Genomic DNA, 22,011 nt, shown 5'->3' with positions numbered 1-22,011 from the left:
ACGAACCGATGACGACTGGCAGCTGCAGGACTCTCAAGGACCTGCTGCCTCTTTTTTTACTTTTGAGCCCTCTTGACCTCCAGCTTCCCGTTTTCTTGTTCTCTCCCCTCGTCATTAACATAACAAGCGTCTGCCGATTTTTGGGCCTAAAGAAATTCGCTGGTGAATTTTCCTTAAGAAAAAACCGTGTTATCTGAGAGTTGATACACGGTTTAATTCGGTGCTAGTAATTGTAGGAGCGAGTAAGACGATCATCATTTTTTAATATTTCAATTTTTCAATTTTTCAATTTTTCAATTTTTCAATTTTTCAATTTCTCAATTTTTCAATTTTTCAATTTTTCAGTTTTTCAATTTTTCAATTTTTCAATTTTTCAATTTTTCAATTTTTCAATTTCTCAATTTTTCAATTTTTCAATTTTTCAATTTTTCAATTTTTCAATTTTTCAATTTTTCAATTTTTCAATTTTCCAATTTTTCAGTTTTCAAATTTTCCAATTTACCGATTTCTCAATTTCCCAATATTTCAAATTCCAATCTCTCAATTTTCCAATCTCCCAATTTCCCAATCTTCCAATTTCCTAATTTTTCAATTTCCCAATCTTCCAAATTCCCCACTCTCTCAATTTCCAAATTTCTCAATTTCCCCAACTCTCAATGTACCAATCTTCCAAATTCCAATTTCACAATTTTCCAAACTTCTAACTTTCCAATCTTCCAAATTCCAATCTCTTAATTTCCCAATCTTCCAAATTCCAATCTCTTAATTTCCCAATCTTTAAAATTCCAATCTCTTAATTTCCCAATCTTCCAAATTCCAATCTCTCAATTTCCCAACTTCCCAATCTCCCAATTTCCCAATTCCCCAATTTTCTAATCTCCCAGTTTCCCAATTCCCCAATTTTCCAATTTTCCAATTTCCCAAATTTCTTAAATTTTCTAAATTTCCTAAATTTGCCCAAAATGGCCCAAATTTCTCAAATTTCCTAGATTTCCCAAACTACTCAAATTTCCTAAATTTCCTCCATTTCCTCCATTTTTTCCCTTTCCTCAATTTCCCCAATTTTCCAATATTCTAGTTTTCCAATTTTCCAATGTCCCGATATTAAGACGTTAACCATCGAAAGATTGACTCGTCAGTTTATAACCCACCGACTGGAACTCCCGGTGGGTTAATTAACTGTTGCCGACGAAAGTGAGCCGGGTATTGCGCTAGTAAAAACGTTTAAGGATTAATCATGACCCGGTAAGACGGGCTCACCTGCGTCGAGGAAGCCTCTCAAACGACTTACGGAACTCGCTCAACGTCCGGGGGTAGTGGACTTCTTTACATGCTGGAACGTAAGCAACCGACGACGTTCCGATTTCTCCGCGGTACTAATGAAAGAAAATCTTTAATGCGACTGCTCGTCTCTTGGCCAAGCTACTGGTCTTCTTCGGTGGACGTGCCTTTTGCAGGAAATGAATGTTTCATTCGGTTGAAACGTCGCGCGGGGGAAGAAATCATTTCAGTGCTTCTTTAAGAAAATTTAACGAGGCCGCCATTAACTGTGAGTTACGGGAGTAGTACGATTTGGATAATTATTACTTTGCTTTGTGTAGGAGGACCTTAGGGAAATTATGAAATTTCAGCGGCGTTTTGTGTGTTTTACATTTTTTTTTTGGGTAAGTGGTCGATTTTTCAGAATTTAAAATTTGGGAAAATTAAAATTTTTATAGGGACATAGTATTAAATTCTTTAAGTTTTATTTATTCAAATTTGGGAGTTTAGAGTTTTACAAGTCTTTAACTTGATGATTTTTCAGTTCTTTGATTTTTCAACTTCTTAGTTTTCAAATTTGCGAATTCCCTAATTTATCAATTTTTCTTTTTCTTCATTTTCCGAATTCCCTAATTCTCCATTTCCCAATTTCCTAATTTTCCAATCTCCCGAATTTCCGAATTCCCTAATTTTCCATTTCCCAATTTTCCAATTTCCCAATTACCTAATTTCCCAATCTCCCAATTTTCCAATTTGCGAACTACCCAATATCCCAATTTCCTAATTTCTAAATTTCCCAAATTTTAATCTCACAAATTCCAATCTCTCAATTTTCCAATCTTCCAATTCCCCAATCTTCCAATTCCCCAATCTTCCAATTCCCCAATCTCCCAATTCCCTAATTTCTCAGTTTCCCAATTTCTCAATTTCCCAATCTTCCAAATTCCAATCTCTCAATTTCCCAATTTCCTAACTTTCAAAATTTCCAAAGCCTCGGCGCAAGTTTAAAAATTCCCAATTTTCTAATTTTGAAAGTTCCAAAATCCCAAAACCAAAATTTTCCAATTTTTCAATTTTCTCAGTTTGCCCCACAAGTCATTCTATAGTGATCCCCACTACATCTATCACTAAAGTTTGACAATTTAAAAAATTTCCTCTTTCCCGCTAAAAATTCCCAGCTCCTTATTATTACCTACCTCAAACTATTCTCACTGCCCATAAATTGCAAGTACAATTAAATTACAATTACTACTAAATCACAAGTATCCACAAAAGTACCACCATTTCAGATACCCCACCGCCATAAAGTGTTCAATACCAATCACATAAAGTGATCAATGCAATAAATCAAAAAGCAATTTCAATATATACCAACTGCAAAACATCAGTACAAGTGCATCCCCGATTAAAATCGTGCACTACCAAAATTGGAGTATAATAAATGTTTTGACGTCGGTCTGGTCGTGTACGAAACGGGAAACCGACTAATCGACATTAACGCGATAATAACGTCGAGCTGCAATCGTACGTGCAATTGAACGTGCGTCGATAATCCAATTGGACTTTACACCAATTGGATGTTCCGATAGGGCTGTATACCGTCGGTCGTTTAATCGACGCCACCGTGTATACATGGTCACGGTTTTGTTTCCACGGCGGACGCTTGAATTCGTGGCACCAGCGATAATCTACTGGCCCGTCGTAATTGCTTAATTGGGTCAGGCGGGCAAAAAATAAGGATGGGATCATCGACGATTCTACGGGAATGTACAAATTGTCGTTGATGTCGGAGGAATGTTATTCACTCGGTATCGACCTCTTCTCCACGAGTGAAAAATGGAGATTATGGACCGTTGCGACAGATATATTTTAACGGCTGTTTAAATACTCTGGCCTAATTGTCTCAGTTAATTTGTCCCCTTATCGACGTTTATTGATTGCAGTTAGGTAACGGGTCTGAGAGAGACATTTTCCCTTGCGTATAATTTTATCTGAATCTGTGCGAGAGTGGTTGTGTAGGAATATTGATGACGTAAGCACTCGAACATGCAAATTAGCACAAATTAAATTTAGATAAATACCTTTCGTATAACTGTGCAGAAAGTAGCAATTTAATATTCGTTATGTAACCTAAGGTAGCAAAATGATTTTTATTTTAGTCTCTGTATCAGTAATAGTATTTTTACTACTCAGCCTTCCATTAACGAGGCAGGAACACATTAAAGCTTGTTACATATAATACTTGTTAAAGTTTATAATTAAGTGTTATTTATAATAAAGTAATGTATATGCAATGTTATATGCATATGTTTGTATAAAGCACATAATGTAAATTCTCATCACTTCTATACATGTTATCATTTTGTTATGCAAATGCGTATCATTTAAGAGCCAATAAACATTTCATTAATCAATACCAGGGGTTAACAGTTTAAACCAGCTCAAAGTTGATAATTCGTCAGTTTGCGAAATTTAAAATTGAAGCTTCACAGTTTTTGCAACAAAATTTTTCACCCGAAAGCAACAGGTGGAGCTTTGTTAATTTTTCGGCGAATCGATCGATCAATGTGAACGGGATTCAAGGAATCTCTATATAAACCCAGTAATTTCTCATTAAGTCCCAGTGACCTAGAATCAAACTTCGCACAGCCGTGAGAGAATAATGCCACTATAGACAAGGGTTGCTCTGCCCCACCCTAACTTCTCGATCAGTTCAATTGGATGTACTGCTCGAATACCGATAGCCCCTCGTGAACAATAGACGACCGTTTAATTCTATGCATTTGCCAATGCATACAGCTGTGCACTTTAATTGCATAGAATGCTGATGGGCTTGAAAATAAAAATTGGATGAATTGCAGGTAGGGAAATCTTTGAAAGAAAATTGAGAAATGCAGTTAAGCGAGGAAAGTGACGTGTGTGGTCTTTGACTATGTTCTTTAAATTAAGAGCTATGAATTTAGGAATTTTCTAATTTCTCTGTTTTCTAATTTTGCAATCTCCTAATTTCTCAATTTTGCAATTTTCTAAAGTCGAAATTTCCACATTTCCCCATTTTCCAATTTTCCAATTTTCCAAGTTTCCAATCTTCCAATTTCCCAATTTCCAAATTTTCCAAATTCCAATCTCTCAATTTCCCAATCTTCCAAATTCCAATCACTCAATTTTCCAATTTCCAAATTTCCCAAACTTCCAAATTCCATTCTCTCAATTCCCCAATCTTACAAATTCCCATCTCTGAATTTCCCAATCTCCCAAATTCCAATTTTTCAATTTCCCAAACTCCCAATTTCCCTATCTGTCAAATTCCAATCTCTCAATTTCCCAATCTCCCAATTGCCCAATTTCCCATTTTTCCAATTCCCTGATTTTCCAATTTTCCAATTTTCCAATTTCCCAATTCCCCAATTCCCCAATTTCCTAATTTCCTAATTTCCCTATTTTCCCCAATTTCCTAGATTTCCTAATTTTCCCCAATTTCCTAGATTTCCCAAGCTACACAAATTTTCTCAATTTCTAAAATTTCCTAAATTTCCCAAATTTCCCAAACTTCCCAATTTTCCAGTCCCCTAATCACCCAATCTCCCACTCTTCCACTCTCTCAATTTCCTAATTCCCCAATTTCCCAAATTCCAAATTTGCCACTCTCCAAAAACCTCAAACCAAAAAAACTCCCTAATCCACTCCCCACATTTTCCAATTCGTACCCCATATTTCCTAAGAACCGTCTTTCAATTTTCCGTTATAGATTCACGAGGGAAAAGATTACAAGCAATGGATACAAAATTGTTGTAGAGAAACGATGGAAGAAAATTGAGTGTTGCGCTCGCTACGGCGTGTATAAAGGAAGAGAGTGCTAACTTAACCCATGACCCGCACGTATGTGAGAATCCGAACTGGTGGTTGATACATCCCCGGAGAGTTTTAGAACGTATTCGCTGCTCCCGTATCTACGTTCAATCGCTATCCTCGAGATTTACGCCCGGAAGGGGTGCATACATCGCGATTTCACCCGTTTCGCGTGCGCTGCAGATAGAACCCCATCGGTTCCGGGTAGCGAGGCTACGATTTTTACAAGCTTCGTTGCATCTCAAGGATTTAAGGTTGAATCGCATTCAAAGTGTTCGCAACTTCGGGCTGAGTGATTTTTAAATCGTTTTCAGGAGAAGGTTGCGGCTTCGTATCAAAGATATCTGTATTCTTGAACCGTTAAGCGTAATCTTAAAAAAAAAAATTCCCCATAGAAATTTTTGCATGTACTAATTAAAATAAGTGAACTAATTCTTTCTACATTTTTCTTTGTAGAGTTTTTTAAAATTTCATTAATATACACAAGTTATTATTAATTACTTTCGTTGAATTGTAAAGAAATTTCATAGTATGTTCACTATTCTACCTTTACAGTATAATCACCTTACACAATTTCCATTAGTGCATTTAACAAATAATGTACCTATAGTGTTTACCTATATTTCGCTAAGAGTCTAGTAAATCTAACTAGTTTACCGTCAGTTTCTAAATGATGCTCCCTTGTGTCTTATGAAATATGTGACGGACAAGAACAGGTCCGGAGATACCTACCGTGACTTGCTGACTGTTAGTGGGACTAGGACTCGGACTGGGTGTTGAATTAGGGCTTGAAATCTCGCCCGATGTGGGAGACACCGAGCCTGTGTTGACGGTGCCGACCGTTGGAAATGCTCGTTGCGGGTCTGCCTGCCATTGTTTGTGTATTTGCTGCGAGGTATCCCGGAATCTAGCACCCTGAAACAGGACAGAAAAAATATTTGGTTATTAAACACGAAGCTGTCAAATTAAAATATGTCAGATTCCGTTTTGGATGTCGTTCAGTCAGCCATTAAAGACTCTTGAGGTTTCAGTATGGATGTGGAGATGTATGGAGGAAGGGGTCTGTAAGTGTGGGGATGTGGGGATATTGGGATGTGGAGATATTGGGATGAGAAGATATTGGGACGTGGAGGTATTGAGACGTGGAGATATTGGGATGTGGAGATATTGGGACGTGGAGGTATCGGGCGTGGAGATATCGGGGCGTGGAGGTATTGGGATGTGGAAATATCGGGGCGTAGAGGTATTGGGACGTGGAGATATGGGGACGTGGAGGTATTGGGACGTGGAGATATCGGGGCGTGGAGTTATTGGGACGTGGAAATACCGGGGCGTGGAAATATCGGGGCGTAGAGATATCAGAGCGTGGAAGTATTGGGGCGTGGAAATATGGGGACGTGGAGATATCAGAGCGTGCAAGTATTGGGACGTGGAAATATGGGGACGTGGAGATATCGAAACGTGGAGGTATTGGGGCGTGGAGATATCGGGACGTAGAGATATCAGAGCGTGGAAGTATTGGGGCGTGGAAATATGGGGACGTGGAGATATCAGAGCGTGCAAGTATTGGGACGTGGAAATATGGGGACGTGGAGATATCAGAGCGTGCAAGTATTGGGACGTGTAGATATCGAAACGTGGAGGTATTGGGGCGTGGAGATATCGGGACGTGGAAATATCGAAGCGTGTAGATATCAGGATGTGGAGGTATCAGGACGTGAAGATATCGGAGCGTGTAGATATCAGCATACTGAAATATTGAAACACGAAAATACCGAAATGTAGGGATTAGTGAAACGTGGAGATATCGGGACGTAGAAATATTAATACGTAAAGACATCACAATATAAATATTGATACATAAAGATAATTATACTCGGGATCTGAAGGTATTAAAATTTAAAGACATTCAGATCCACCGAATTGCAACACAACGATACTAAAATCTAAGGATATTGAAACATAAAAATATTTGTGAATCTAATCATCAAGTGATACAGGTATCTTCTCATACTTAATCCTATAAATCTTTTAATCTCCTACTGGCCTCCAAAATGTTTTCAGCATCACAAAACAGATAATTAATATCATTATCATGAATTTTTGTAACTAATTGTACTGAATTAAATGATGAGTATATCTTAAGCAAATAGCCAGAAGTACAAGCAGCATCCTTGAAGAATCAGACCGCACGAAACGCTTACGCATAGTGCCATACATCATAAATTGCACGATGACACACTTCGATTAGTCGCGGATATTTGCCTCTGAACAATTGTATCGTAAACGATCGCTCGGCACGGTCCGCTGAAAAACAACTTTCGAAAGGCGCGTTCGTATGATTGTTACCGAATAGAGTACTCATGCTCTTCTGAATAAATTAGAGCGCCATTTACGTGAATGAAATTTTACCCGATACTCGGTTCTGTGGAACGAACGCTCGCATGAAGAGAGTCGATACGCGCTGCTGTAACACTGCGAGATTAAACTTTTAATTAAGTTCTGCATATTTTACCTCGCACCAGTTAAACGCCATCGAATGAAACAATTTGTACAAACAGGAAATTATTGTGTTGTTATTATACAAAATGTTATTCATCCGTATAGTATTCTTTTTTAGTGAAAATTGTTATTTGTGGAATTTTTATAAATTGAGATTGCAAATATTAGAGGAAGGATTAGAGGAAGATAAAACATCTAAGATTCTAGGTTTATGAAATTTATCAAAGTATTTCCTAGATTTATTTTAAATTACAGAAATTAATATGGTGTGTGAAATGTGTAATAATTTATTTATGGTTGTATTTTTTAATCAGAAAGTAACTGCACGTCGAAGATCCATAAAGCGTTAGCTTAATAAGCAAAGGTTTCGAGCCAAAATTTATCGATCTTAATAAGAAAATAATTCTAAAATATCCGTAACGGCGTAAAGTGTAGAAAACGAGGGAGCGTAAAGTCCAGAAAACCTATATCTATTATGCGACCTAAATTGGCCAGGCGAAGTTACGATAATGGTCCAAAGCTGGTAACGGTCCAATTAACGCAACCCTTTCCTAATTATTCGAGCGTGTTAAATTTGTGTCACCGTCGGCCACCCACGGCAGTCAAGCAACTAAACGAGCCAGGTAATTTTTTCCTCTCCGAAGAAACATTAGGAATGTCAGACACCTTGCGTGGAAGGTAAGTTCGTAGACCCTGGTTGAAACTACAAAAGATCGCGTGCGACTGTGCAACCGAGGAACGTTGCTCCATGCGGTACGATAATTACAGTTATGCAACAACTTGCCATAATAACGATTAGCATAGAAGTATAATGGAAGGCGTAAGTGGAGCTGTTCGCGTATACGTTACGCGACAAAACTTCTCGTTCCTCTTACGAATCAACGCTATTATTCCTTGGGTTGTTATGGCATCGAGCTTTTTATGGGAATTAATTTCGAACGAGGGTAATTTGTACGGAGGAGTATTTACTGTAGTTCTCTTTTGTTACGTGGTTAATTGCGGCGAGGTATTGGGACGTGGAGATATCGGGACGACGAGATATTGGGACATGGAGATATCGGGATATAGGAATATTGGGACGTGGAGATATCGGGGCGTGGAGATATCGGAGCGTGGAGATATCGGGGCGTGGAGATATCGGAGCGTGGAGATATCGGGGCGTGGAGGTATTGGGACGTGGAGATATCGGGGCGTGGAGATATCGAGGCGTAAGGGTATTGGGACGCGGAGATATCGGGGCGTGGAGGTATTGGGACGTGGAGATATCGGGGCGTGGAGATATCGGGGCGTGGAGATATCGGGGCGTGGAGATATCAGGGCGTGGAGGTATTGGGACGTGGAGATATCGGGGCGTGGAGATATCGAGGCGTAAGGGTATTGGGACGCGGAGATATCGGGGCGTGGAGGTATTGGGACGTGGAAATATCGGGGCGTGGAGGTATTGGGACGTGGAGATATCGGGGCGTGGAGATATCGGGGCGTGGAGATATCGGGGCGTGGAGATATCAGGGCGTGGAGGTATTGGGACGTGGAGATATCGGGGCGTGGAGATATCGAGGCGTAAGGGTATTGGGACGCGGAGATATCGGGGCGAGGAGATATGAGGACGTGGAGATATCGGAGCGTGGAGGTAATGGGGTGTGGAGATATGGGGACGTGGAGATATTGGAGCGTGGAGGTAATGGGATGCGGAGATACTGAGACGTGGAGATATCGGTACATAGCGATATTGAAACGTGGAGATATAGAAATATAGAGGTATTGGTTTTTTTTGATATATCAAGACGTAGAGGTATTGGGACGTGAAAATACCTGTATAGGAAAATATTGAGTTCGGTATAGGAATATTTGGATTGGAGTGGAGATATCGATATACAGAGATATTGTCCTGTGAAGATATCGGTACAGTGATATACTGAAACATGGAAATATCAGTATATAGATATTCTGAAACGTGGTGGTATTGTCGCATGGAGATATCAGTATACTAAAATATTGCACCACAGAAATATCGAAATCGACTCACCGCCATTATTCCTCGCCATTATATCATCCACCCTTTTTCCAGAAATTAATTTCACGACGAACGAGTATAATTTCTCCGGACGAGTATTTACCATTAAAATTACGGATACGACGTGCGCAATCTCTTTTGTTACGCGGTAGTTAATTGCAGCGGAAATTGTTGGACAAAAGAAGCTAGCTTTTTTTTGGACACGGGAATCCTTTTGTTCCTTTTGCAGAGAATTCTGGTGTCAAACAAATGGGAACAACGTTGCAGGTAGAAAGTGATTCCAGGAGAAGGAAATATCGTTGAATTTTTCATGGGTGTGCGGTTCTGAAACGAAACACGAGTCTTTGCAGCAAACTGACGGCGACGAATATATGTTCACCGTGTGCGTTTTCAGATAAGCATGCACTTTTATTTACAGCGAGAAATATCTCGACTGCGTTTCCTTTTTTTTTCCCCCATTCTCGACACGCGAATTTTTTATGCACGCTTCATTAATTCTACCGTCGCGAGACTCGCTTCAAAATCCGATCTTGCCGCAGGTTTTTGCATTTATAAGCGTTTCCTTCGTTTTAACAAAGCTTCACGGCAAGGACGATCAATCTTGCTCTACCGCTGCAGCTCGGAATAAGAAAGAAATCCTTCGTTTCCGGGGAAAAACAATTTCAGCCTTTCAATCTTGATAAACCGTGAAAGAAATCTGTTCGAGTATTTTTACCAATTTTTACTCTAATGAAACTTCTTAGGTTATTTTTCGACATTTCAATCAATTTCCATATTTTGCTTATACATACGTGTAATGTGTAATGTCTACATATAAGTATATTCTCTGATACACTTTGTATTACCACAAATTTCATTGTCACACATTCCCTCAAGTTTCACAATTTTAGCATTTAAAAAATTACCAATTTCTATTTCTTTAGTGTCTCCATTCTCCAATTTGTCAATTCTCAAATTTTCCACCTTTCCCATTTCCCAGCCCCGTCGCCACATATCATCACTTGTTGCATATAATGTCCGACTGACGTATTCGCCGAGGATACAACTGCAATAAATCCAAATACGCAAATAACCGATAATCCACGATAATCCCCGTCTCGTGTTTCAAACTGACGTACGCTAGTTTGAAACGGAACGTCAATCATTTTTGCCGCAAGTAGCTATTTGTTTCGACGATGTTTCAAAGTGCATCGCGTTTAGCTTCGCGAAAGTATTACAGAGAACTAGGCGCAGACAAACGTACGAATTAGAAGCGAACGGTGCAATCACGATCGACCTCTCGAAGCCCAACATCCAGAGCGATCGAGCACGATCGAGATCGACAGATACGTTCACGGGGTTCCCGGTATCGATCCCGTCGATCGCGGAGGTCGCTTACCGGAATACGGTACACCGCGTTTACGCCAGACATGATTGCTTCTCGTGTAAATAAAGGCGTGGTTTTAATTAAGCAACAAATACTGTTACTTCCTTTGATTACAAAGAATGAATTTGATATTCGTCGAGTAGATTCTAGTAGAAATGAACGGAGAGATCAAGGTCTACAGATTATGAGCTTTATCGGAGATAGCACTGTGATTACACACGTGCTGTTATCTTTCGTACGTAGGTCAACAGAATGCATGACGACTGCAGTCAGTTTTCAAACACGCCCATAAAGTTAACGATAGATGTTCTAAAGAATTGTGCGAATGAAGTTAATCAACACTGATAATTAGGAGATATCTTTTGGGTCAGTGGGTGAAGACTGTACTTCAGATGGTTAGAAGATTGTACTTTGAGTTATTGAGTTATTGAACTATTAGCCTCTTGCACTATTTTGACGAGTCGACTCGTGACGCACTCGTACTTCGGCCGTGGTCAATTTTACTCGAATTTTTAGTACGCTTCAATTTGAAGTAAAGCCCAATTGTAATTTGCATAGTCAACGATTGTATAATAACATATTGACATAACATTTCAAATTTTCTTGTCTGTATTAATATTATAGCTGTAATTAGTTACTTCAGACTGACGCACTTGACAAATAAGCCATAGTGCAAGGGGTTAAGAAGAAAAAAGGTTAGCCAGGTACAAACCATATGCAACCCCATGCATGTAAGAAATCTGATAATTATGAGACATCATTTAAATCAGTGGATTAAAGCAGTACTTCAGATGGGTAAAAGAATGTATTTTGAGTTATAGAGCATATCGAAGAAAAAAGGTTAGCCAACCATATGCAACCCCATATAAGAAATTTCAATCGAACCAGACTGCACACATCTCATCCCCATGTGCAAGCATTCCAATCAATTCAACCCATGCATCACCCTCTAAAACCATCATTCACCGTCTGAATCGATCCAAACTATACATAACTCTCTATCCTCATTATCTGGAACCCAACCAATTCGAACCCTACACAACTTCCAACCCCTGTTGGCAGTAACTTCACGTGGATAAGAATTCATGGCCCAATTCACGCATCAATCCTAATATCCGAGGTGAAGTTGAGTAGAATCGAATACTTCAATTGACACAAACCATACATGAAATACCGTCAGCATTGCTAAAAGTCGAACTTGTTCCAAAGTGTAAAACTATGTAGACAGTCATGTGTAAAATTCAGTTATCAAAGTTGTAAACTGTTTCAAACCATAAAAATCATACTAACACAACATTTCATCAGACCATAAAAAATTTCAAACTTTACAAACTATACATAAAATCCTGTCTATGTGATAAAAATTTAAACTTGATCCAAATTAGCAAACCATATATGCAAAATCCTATCAGTCATCCAACTCAATCCAAAGTATGCAAACCATACACAAAATCCTATCTATGTGGTCAAAACTCGAACTGGATATAAATCATGCAAACCTTATACACAAAATCCTGTCAGTGTCATCAAAAGTCCAACCCAATCCAAAGTCCATACAAACCATATACAAAATCCTAGCTGTGTGATCAAAATTTCAACTCGATGCAAATCGTGCAAACCATACAAACATCCTATCAGTCATAAAATCCGATCCAAAGCATACCACAAAGTCCAACATACACATCGCCACATACGATACACATTGTCATCAAAAGTCCAACCCAACCAAAAGTATACACGAACCCAAGAATCTCGTCGATCATGGCGCGCACATATAGTTAAAATAATTATTCACAGCGCTGTAAGTAATAGCCCTATCAACGGCTACGGTTCAATAGAACCGCACAAACAAACATTCACGTCTCGACGAAAGCCGCGGACATTTATCGGCGATCGAGCCGAGAAAAACGAGCAGAACAAACTCGACGACTGTGCAAAGATCTATCGTGTGTTCGCGTTGGTAACAGCGGCCAGATCTGTTGTCGTGCAATCGCGTCAGGCGTTTCAGCCTCTCGGGAGCCGGGTAAAAAAATTAATTGTCTCTAATCCATGCTGCCACACGACGCCGTTTAAGCAATAACACATCGGACGTGCCGCGGATAAAAGGAGAAAAAGAGGGAAAGAACGCGTCTCGGAAGAGTGCTCGTTCCGTTGCATATAGGCGTCAATGCGGTCCAATCAATTTCCTTGTTGCTCGTAAGTCACTCGACCGTGTTTCTACTCGTACTTATTCCCGTGCTCGTGTTGTACGACCAGGAATTACGTGATAGATAACGGTGGTTGATCTCGCGACGCGATTTCAATGGCCAGATATCGGTATCGATAAAAGGAAATGAACTACGGAATGTGGGACAAGCGTTTTCCTTTTTTGACGCAGCTTTGACAAACCTTTGACTAACTACGGACATGATTCCATCTAGAAATTTGGATCTTGCTAGCTAATGTATAATGTTGTCTAGGTATATGGGAATCTATTGATCTAGGGATGTGTCTTATGATGTAGGAGTCTGAGAACGTAGATCTGGATCAATGCTGCAATCTAGGATTTTAAAAATCTAAAATTTAAGACATCTAGAAACTTGAACATCTGTGGCCCCATAAACCTCTGAATCTAAAACTTACATAGCGTAAAAAATAAAAAAATTCGTTATGTCAGTAAAATGACCTTGACATGACCTTGGACTAAAGTGAAGTGTACCAACAATCTAACAACGTCAGACTTTTAACCAAGAGTTCCAATCACTCAGTGACACAAAGTCCACAAAATATATCAAAGTAAACAAGAAATATATGAATCAAAGTTCGCAACAAAATCGTACCTCGCTGAAGAGATCGTCCAGCTCTTTGCGTGACAGCTTTGCCTTCATCCCTCGTGCATTCTTGTCATCGATCAGAAAACAATCCAAGTATCGAGTCAGTGGAACCGAACCGTTACAGCAGACTCCGTCTGCTTATCCGTTGATCTTTGTCTCTCTTTCGGCCACGTCTTTTCAGACGCATAAATAGTCGATGACGTGGCTCGCAAACTGCGACAGAAGGTCGCGCACTAATGTCTCTGTATCGCGCGATGTGTCTGCACTTTTTTTCTGCGGGACATCGTTATTCGTGTCAATCGGTCACAAGTTCCGCCTTTTAGTAATTAGCATCGATGAAACCCGTTTAAATTCTGCGAAACGCGAGAAACAGATGTAGCCGTCGAAACGCGAGCGAGTTCGATTTCGTCCTCGATGGATATCGAAGCGAGCGACAGTGCACTGCTGTAACCCTTCGTTCGCGAATCCACGCCCCAAATTCGCGTGACTTCGCGTAGATAGGCCAACGGATCCTTCCGAAAGCGATATCGATTCGCATGCTGGCCTCTTTTTCCGCGAACCTGGCGCACGCTTTTTTTCCACCGCGATTCAAACACCCTGTCGAAGCAGAAACGCGTATCCCATCGTACGCGGGTCTTCGATGAAACTAATAAACCGCTGACACATCGTGCTGTTTCAACGACCATTGTGCCGGAATTAAGAGGCGATGGTGAGCAATCGATCTCGTTAACACCGTCGTTGTTTTTCGTGTTATAGCAATTTGCGAGCATACATTTGAGTGGTTCGTCCAATATCGAAACGTCAGATGTCTATCAAAAACCAGGATCAAAACAAAACTACATTATTCAACAATTCATAACTTTTTATAACCTTACCAATCTTATATAGTCTGATTTTGTATAAAATATTGAACGGATTTTTGGCGAAATATAGAATTTGTTGCCTTAGGAATATGATCAGAGAAGTACAGAATTTTTACAATCAGAGAAGTACACAAGTCTGATTTTCACAAAGCTTTGAAGAGATGTCCCGATAATACGAAATAGTGAGAAAATCCGTGAAAGGAACTGTGTCACTAGATGGCAAAATGGCAAACGCGATCGTTCCCGGAGAAAAGTTCCTTAGCGCAAACACGCTGGAACGTCGGACAGGTAACCTGAATTTCTTGCAGCGGGACAAAGGCGACGTCGTCCGGAACAAACGGCGTCCAACGGTTAAATTAGAGCCGTACACGAGATCTCGCGAGCTTTTGCCGCCGGTGTAATCTCGATCTCGCCGACCGAGAGGTCGTTTATCCTCCCTCGAGCTATGCGGCCCGAGAGATGTCCGGCTTCGTTCTCACGTGGTCCGCGAGGTTTAGAACGCGCACACATACCGCCGTTAGAGGACGATCAAAAGACCGGCAAGAATGCTCGTCGATGGATATTATGGGTTCGCCAGGGAACCCCTTTCTGACCGGAGAACGTAAATTTCAACTGTTTCTTGGAGCGAAGCCCGACCACTGAAACCCGATATAAGAAATTTCGAAGTGGAAGCTCAGGGTGGCTGTCGTAATCGATGATTTGGTGCTCCACTGTTACTGCCTCTTCCTTAACACTAATTCTGCGCGAATCCTTTAAATTGCTTCATAAAATCTGCGTCATTTTATACCGGTCGGGGAAACGTCTTAAAGAGAAAAACTTTTAGGTTCACCAACATGGTGGTCATACGTGACCTGTAGTTAATTTGTTCATATGATAGGAGCTTTTGAACTAATGTTCAGACAATAACGAATTAAAAGATTAAATCCAAAGTTTAATAATATTATAGTCTGACCACATATGTCAGTTTTCACTGTGGCTAATGTGTTAAGAAACCAATGATATGTGGATACATATGAATACATACACTGATATGTGAATTGGCTGTATGTTACTCATATGTGGAATGTATGTTGACATGTTACCTAGTATGTTAATGTTTAGAATGTACATACTCATGTTATTTAACATGTTACTAATGTTATCTGGAATATTATTAATGTTATCTAGAACGTTACTAATGTTTTCATTGTGGCTAATGTGTTAAGAAACCACTGATATGTGGATACATGTGAATACATACACTGATATGTGAATTGGCTGTATGTTACTCATATGTGGAATGTATGTTGACATGTTACCTAGTATGTTGATGTTTAGAATGTACATACTCATGTTATTTAACATGTTACTAATGTTATCTGGAATATTATTAATGTTATCTAGAACGTTATTAATGTTTTCACTGTGGCTAATGTGTAGAGAAATCACTCATATGTGGATACATGTGAATAGATACACTAATATGTGAATTGGCTGTATGTTACTCATATGTGGAATGTATGTTGACATGTTGCCTATGATATTAATATTCAGAATGCATATACTCATGTTATATAAAATGTTACTAATGTTATCTAGAATACTACTAATGTTACCTATAATGTTACTAATGTTACGTAGAACGTTACTAATGTTATCCAGAGTGTTACTAATGTTATCTAAAACGTAACCTATAACTAATGTAACGTGTGAAGAATGTTGTAGCACTAAAAAAAAGTGAAAATGCTTGCACGTGGACTACGAATCATAAAACAGACCGTAAATCGTTTATCACGAGTAATCATGATCAACGATCAATGATCGTGTTCCGAGACAACCTTGATCACGTTTCGAAACACGAATGATCAATGACCGATCATGATCACATGTTTTGAAAGACAACCAATGTTTAGTGTGATTGTCCACGGCGTTAATCTTCGCGTCATCTATTTACGAATGAAATACGTCTGCATGCGATGCTCAGGTATTTTACCGGGGCGTATCGTGAGAAATAGACACCCTATATAACTGGTCGGGCACTTAGCGATAAGTCACACGAATTCTATTGCGCGTATATCATCTTGAGAGTATCATAATCTTATCGAAAGTGCAAAATAGAAAATTCTTAATCGAACTATCCGCTAATGAGAAATTCCCCAGATTCTCCGATGCGTTTCTATCGTTCTTGGACGTCAGAAGATCGCAGAATTTACGCGACAGAATGGCGGAAACCACGTGGTATAAATATCTGGGGTAAGAATCGGTCAACGGTCGTGAGAACTCGGATCACATCGATTTCCCCGATGTCATTGAGAAACCATACACATTGGCTCGTATCAATGGCTGGATCGAAATCCAGTACTGAAACACGAGATGCCACCGGCGGAAGTACCGGTCGAAGGAAGAAAAAAAAGGGTTAGAACGAGAGCCGGTAATTTCGCGTGGGCGTTCGAACCAGTTACGTTCGAAGGTTGACAGCGGCTCCAAATAGCAAGTTCGAACGCGAGGAATTTCCTATCGGTGATTCGATCCGATTTAATTAAACTCTTCGCCAAGTGTAGAATAATCGATTTCATGGAGTTACCTTGCCACCACTCGTGAAATTCATTGTACTTCTCGGTCATGAATTTTCATTTCCATTGTTCGGTTTGATGGATATTCTTTAGCCCGTTGACACAGTGAAATTGGACGTGTGTAAGACCGCGATTGTTTCGAGCAGGAATCGTTTTTCGATTTAAACTTTCCAGTTGCATTGTTAGGTAGAATAGGTTCAATTTAAACTTATTTGCTGTGTTGTTAAAATCGGACTTAAACAGGGATCTGAAGAATCTTGGTAATATCTAAACGGTATTATCGATAATTTACCGATAATGCATCTCTCACGAAAAAATATTTCCCCGAAGTTAAATGATCGGTAAAAACCCATCGCTACCTATGCCCACCTTTCTTCTCACGATGTTATCGCGCTCTTTACCTACCATGCACCCACGTCCGCCGATAAAACAATATCGTCGAGCTTTTTAACGACCGTCAAGGGGGAACTTTTATTTAGTGCCGGTTGCGAAATCGACGCTAGCCTCCGGAACAATCGAGCATGCGTTTCGTAACGCTTGTGCCGCGCGCATCTGCACGCATCGTGCGAAGAATAAACATCGACGGGAAACTACAAGAACCATGTGTAGAAAAGATTCTTAGAAACGGAAACTATCAGTTTCCATAGAGAAGAAAAACCAACGGTTCAAACGCGTTTGTACGCTCGTACCCGTTCGATTTAACTTCCAGATCGCCACCCACGCGAGTCTCGATATCATTCACTATTCAAGCGAATCGCTGTTATCATCCGTGACATTGACAATGATGTACTGTACGGTGCAACGTGAGCTTCCTTCGGATAAGGATAAGGTTGCATTCACAAATTTACTATTTTGGTGTTGGAATTTATGAATGTTAAATTGAATTTGCAAATTTTTAAATTAGGTCTCAAATTTATAAACTTGTGATTCTATTATTTAAGTTCACAAACTCTCTAATTTTCTAAGTTTCAAAAGTTTCCCAAGTCCTCCAAATTTACAAACCGCCTAATTTTTGATTCTCTAAATTTGTAAAGTTGCAAATTCTAATATTCTTAAATTTCCAAACCTTCAAACCTCTAAATTCGTATTAAAAAAAATCCTCTTAAATCCCTAAATTCTTGAACATCCAAATCCTTGAACCCCTAAACTTCCAAATTTCTAAATTTCCAAATCCTAAAATTCGTAAAATACCAAACCTTCAAATCTCCAAATCCTAAAATTCCTAAAACACCAAACCCTCAAATCCCCAAATCCTAAAATTCCTAAAACACCAAACCCTCAAATCCCCAAATCCCAAAATTCCTAAAACACCAAACCCTCAAATCCCCAAATCCCAAAATTCCTAAAACACCAAACCCTCAAATCCCCAAATCCTGAAAATCCTAAAATACCAAACCCTCAAATCCCAACTCCTAAAAATCCTAAAGTACCAAACCCTCAAATCCCCAAATCCTAAAATTCCTAAAACACCAAATCCTCAAATCCCCAAATTCTAAAATTCCTAAAACACCAAACCCTCAAATCCCCAACTCCTTAAACTGCAAAAATAGTAAATTCGAAAATTGACACCCATAAAAAACCAATAAACCTTCCAAACATTTATAAAACCAGCAATGTGGTTTTTATAAAAGGTGTCAAATTTACGCCGAGATAAAGTAGAGTTCAGAGGAGATTATGGTACAAGGTCTAACAAAAACGAAGCGGGATTAAACGATCATTCCACGTAACAGCCGTTTTATGACCAATCAAGCTTCTAACGAGTACTTGCATATTCAAAATGGCTGAATAGTCTGTATGTCACGTCAATTTGCATGAGATGTTTTTATCGTTAGTAGCAGTTGTATCTCCCCTACTCATAACATTCTGATGGCCGCGAGGTTCCTGAAATTTCCCGGCTCTTAGTATTTAAACGAAGTACGCTAATGGGTCTGCGCTAAGTTGTCCCATAAATTTGGCTGCAATATGAGACACCGACTCCTTTTTGACAGTGTCATTGTTACTCTGTCATTGTCAAAGTAAATCGATTACTTGAAGTAAATTAAATTCGTCATCAAAGTTACACTTGAAAAATATTTATCATTGGTATCAGCAATAATTTCAATTAAAAGTAGTAGTATCACAGTAGTAATTCAAACTAGTAGTAGTAATTCATGATACTAGTAACTCATATTACTTAATATAAGTTTCACACGTGTCTCCCTTTATGAAACTTGAAACACGAACCCTTAATTCTGTTTGAAATATTCCGTTACTCCAAATGTCAACTCGCAATTGCTCACCATCACACATATCAAAATTTACAGAACTTCACAACAGCACAAATTAATGAACCCAGAAGACGTTGACTATTAACCCAAATTGAACTCTTATCAATACAAAACCGTTCACCAAGTAAAACGAAATTGAACTGCTTCGTCAGAGCGTTTGATTGCGGCAGAAATGAAAAGGTAAAGTACGAACGAGTGGTGCATAAACGATTCAGAGGGACCAAGACATTTTTCCGTGCACGCGAAGACACGCGAAAGCCAGCTGAGTTTCTCACGAGCGCGACGATAGAGCCACGGTTACGTGCTCTCACACGTATCCACATATTCCGACTGGCGATCGTACGCTGCACGATCCGCTTGCCAGCTCGCTAGCTCGCTCGCGAGTCAACGATATTCCTCGTAAATATTTACATCGTTCTGGGATCTAGATCCGCACAGACGATCTTCTAGACATCGCAGACCTAACCCTGTTATGCTCCAATCCTATATTCAATTACCTCTTCCGGCAATTACTAAACTTCTGAGAGCGGATTGCGCTCCTCTCTAATTTAAAAATCGCACGTGATCGTTGTTACAAAAATATCGCTTACACACTGAGGTATAGCAAAATTGTCAGTTAGATCGATAGGAAGTCATTCTTTATTTTTTTATCAGAAAGTTTCAATTGGAACTTCAAAATTAGTATTTCTGTTATTCTGAATTTTTATGCTGTTTTAAATGTGAATTCATAAAATAACTCCAGCTTTGAAAGAGACTGAAGAATTGGTTAAAAATAAATATTTCATTTTTGTCTGCTATTACTGTATATTGATTTTCACATCTTTTAATGTGAAACATAAATTCACAGAATGTGTAAGCTACTCTAGCTAGTTGAAACAGAATTTTGGATCGAAGTGTCAGACGTTTAAAAATAAACTTTTTAATCCACCATTTTTGTACATCAACTTTTATGGTTTTCTTATGCAAAATTCACAAGACAAGTCTGATCACCTAACAGAGAATTTTGTGTCGATACAAAGATCATTTAAAAATAAATTTCATTTCAATCTACATTTAAAATGATTTATGTCCAAACTGCATCTTCAATGTCTCAATTTGCACAGTTCTTAAAATGTAAATCAAAGAATTTAAACATTCGAAAACTAGAAAATTTCAAAGTTTGAAAAAATAAACCTTACAAACTCAAATCTCGTTCAAACACTTCCCTACTTAAAGGACGCACATGTTGCGTCCTAGAGCACATCTCGAAAAGAAATCGGTTAAACACGACACGTTTTGAGGGTCATCGCGAACGGCACTCGAAGCGTAATTCAATCAAACGGAGCCAATTGCACTGACACAGGTTAATCGCGCAGTCACGAGCGAACTTTGGAGCGAAACTTTGGCCCGCGTGGAACCGCGAGTCTATCTCTTGAAGTATCGAAAACACAGTCGACCAAGACATCCACGACGATAAATCGAGACACGCCGAGCGAACTGGCAACCGGCGATTTACGTCGTGCTGGCAATTTTCCGATGTCACGGAAATGCCCGCCCCGAGCCCCGGGACCTCTCACGCGACTAACGTGCGCTTACACGTATGCGCAACTGGCTCGCGCGGAACACGAACAGACGTTAACCGTACATTTCCATGTGACGTTCTTTGTTAAACATGCTCCTCTTTGCTCGTACACGACCTCTTTTTCTTCTCGATCTGTTTGCAATTTTCCTCCTGTTTCGCGAGAGTATCTTGATGACCTTTTGCAGGAAAACCGAGCGCTCTGCATTTGTTAGCATAATTGAGATGTTTTGTCGTGAAGCAAATCATAAGATAGTGAGCGTCAAAATAATAATGCACGTCACAAAAAATACTGCGGATTAATTTTTCATGAATGTTGATGGGGATTTGAGAGGTTAGATATTTGGGAGATTGGGATTTTGAGAGATTGGGAATTTGGGAGATTGGAATTTTGAGAGATTGGGAATTTGGGAGGTTAGGAATTTAGGAGATTGGGGATTTGAGAGGTTAGGAATTTGGGAGATTGGGATTTTGAGAGATTGGGAATTTGGGAAATTGGGAATTTGAGAGATTGGGATTTTGGGAGATTGGAATTTTGAGAGATTGGGAATTTGAGAGATTGGGAATTTGGGAAATTGGGAATTTGAGAGATTGGGATTTTGGGAGATTGGAATTTTGAGAGATTGGGGATTTGAGAGATTAGGGATTTGAGAGATTGGGATTTTGAGAGATTGCGAATTTGGGAGATTGGGGATTTGAGAGATTGGGAATTTAGGAGATTGGGGATTTGAGAGATTGGGATTTTGGGAGATTGGAATTTTGAGAGATTGGGGATTTGAGGGGTTAGGAATTTGGGAGATTGGGAATTTGAGAGATTGGAATTTTGAGAGATTGGGAATTTGGGAAATTGGGAATTTGAGAGATTGGGATTTTGGGAGATTGGAATTTTGAGAGATTGGGAATTTGGGAAATTGGGAATTTGAGAGCTTGGGAATTTGGGAGATTGTGAATTTTGGAGATTGGGAAT

General features: G+C 39.4%; 1 protein-coding gene across 19 annotated transcripts in view; it reads right to left on the bottom strand.

Annotated features, from left to right (window-relative positions):
- Nucleotides 1–22,011, bottom strand: part of by (focal adhesion protein tensin) — a 324,342-nt gene that overhangs the window by 80,399 nt on the left and 221,932 nt on the right. For 10 of the 19 annotated variants that reach the window (XM_012285026.2, XM_076532350.1, XM_076532344.1 and 7 more), the window contains one exon: nt 5,842–6,024. The exons of 1 other annotated variant lie outside the window; for it this stretch is intronic. In XM_012285026.2, the coding sequence (XP_012140416.2) occupies nt 5,842–6,024 (183 nt within the window). 8 more of the 19 variants (XM_076532347.1, XM_012285015.2, XM_012285016.2 and 5 more) reach the window with 8 other exon arrangements.

The sequence above is a fragment of the Megachile rotundata genome, chromosome 6 (genome assembly GCF_050947335.1).
Source record: "Megachile rotundata isolate GNS110a chromosome 6, iyMegRotu1, whole genome shotgun sequence".
NCBI classification, from domain to species: domain Eukaryota; kingdom Metazoa; phylum Arthropoda; class Insecta; order Hymenoptera; family Megachilidae; genus Megachile; species Megachile rotundata.
The sequence above is the reverse complement of the archived record's forward strand: the minus strand, read 5'-3'. Positions and strand labels throughout refer to the sequence as shown.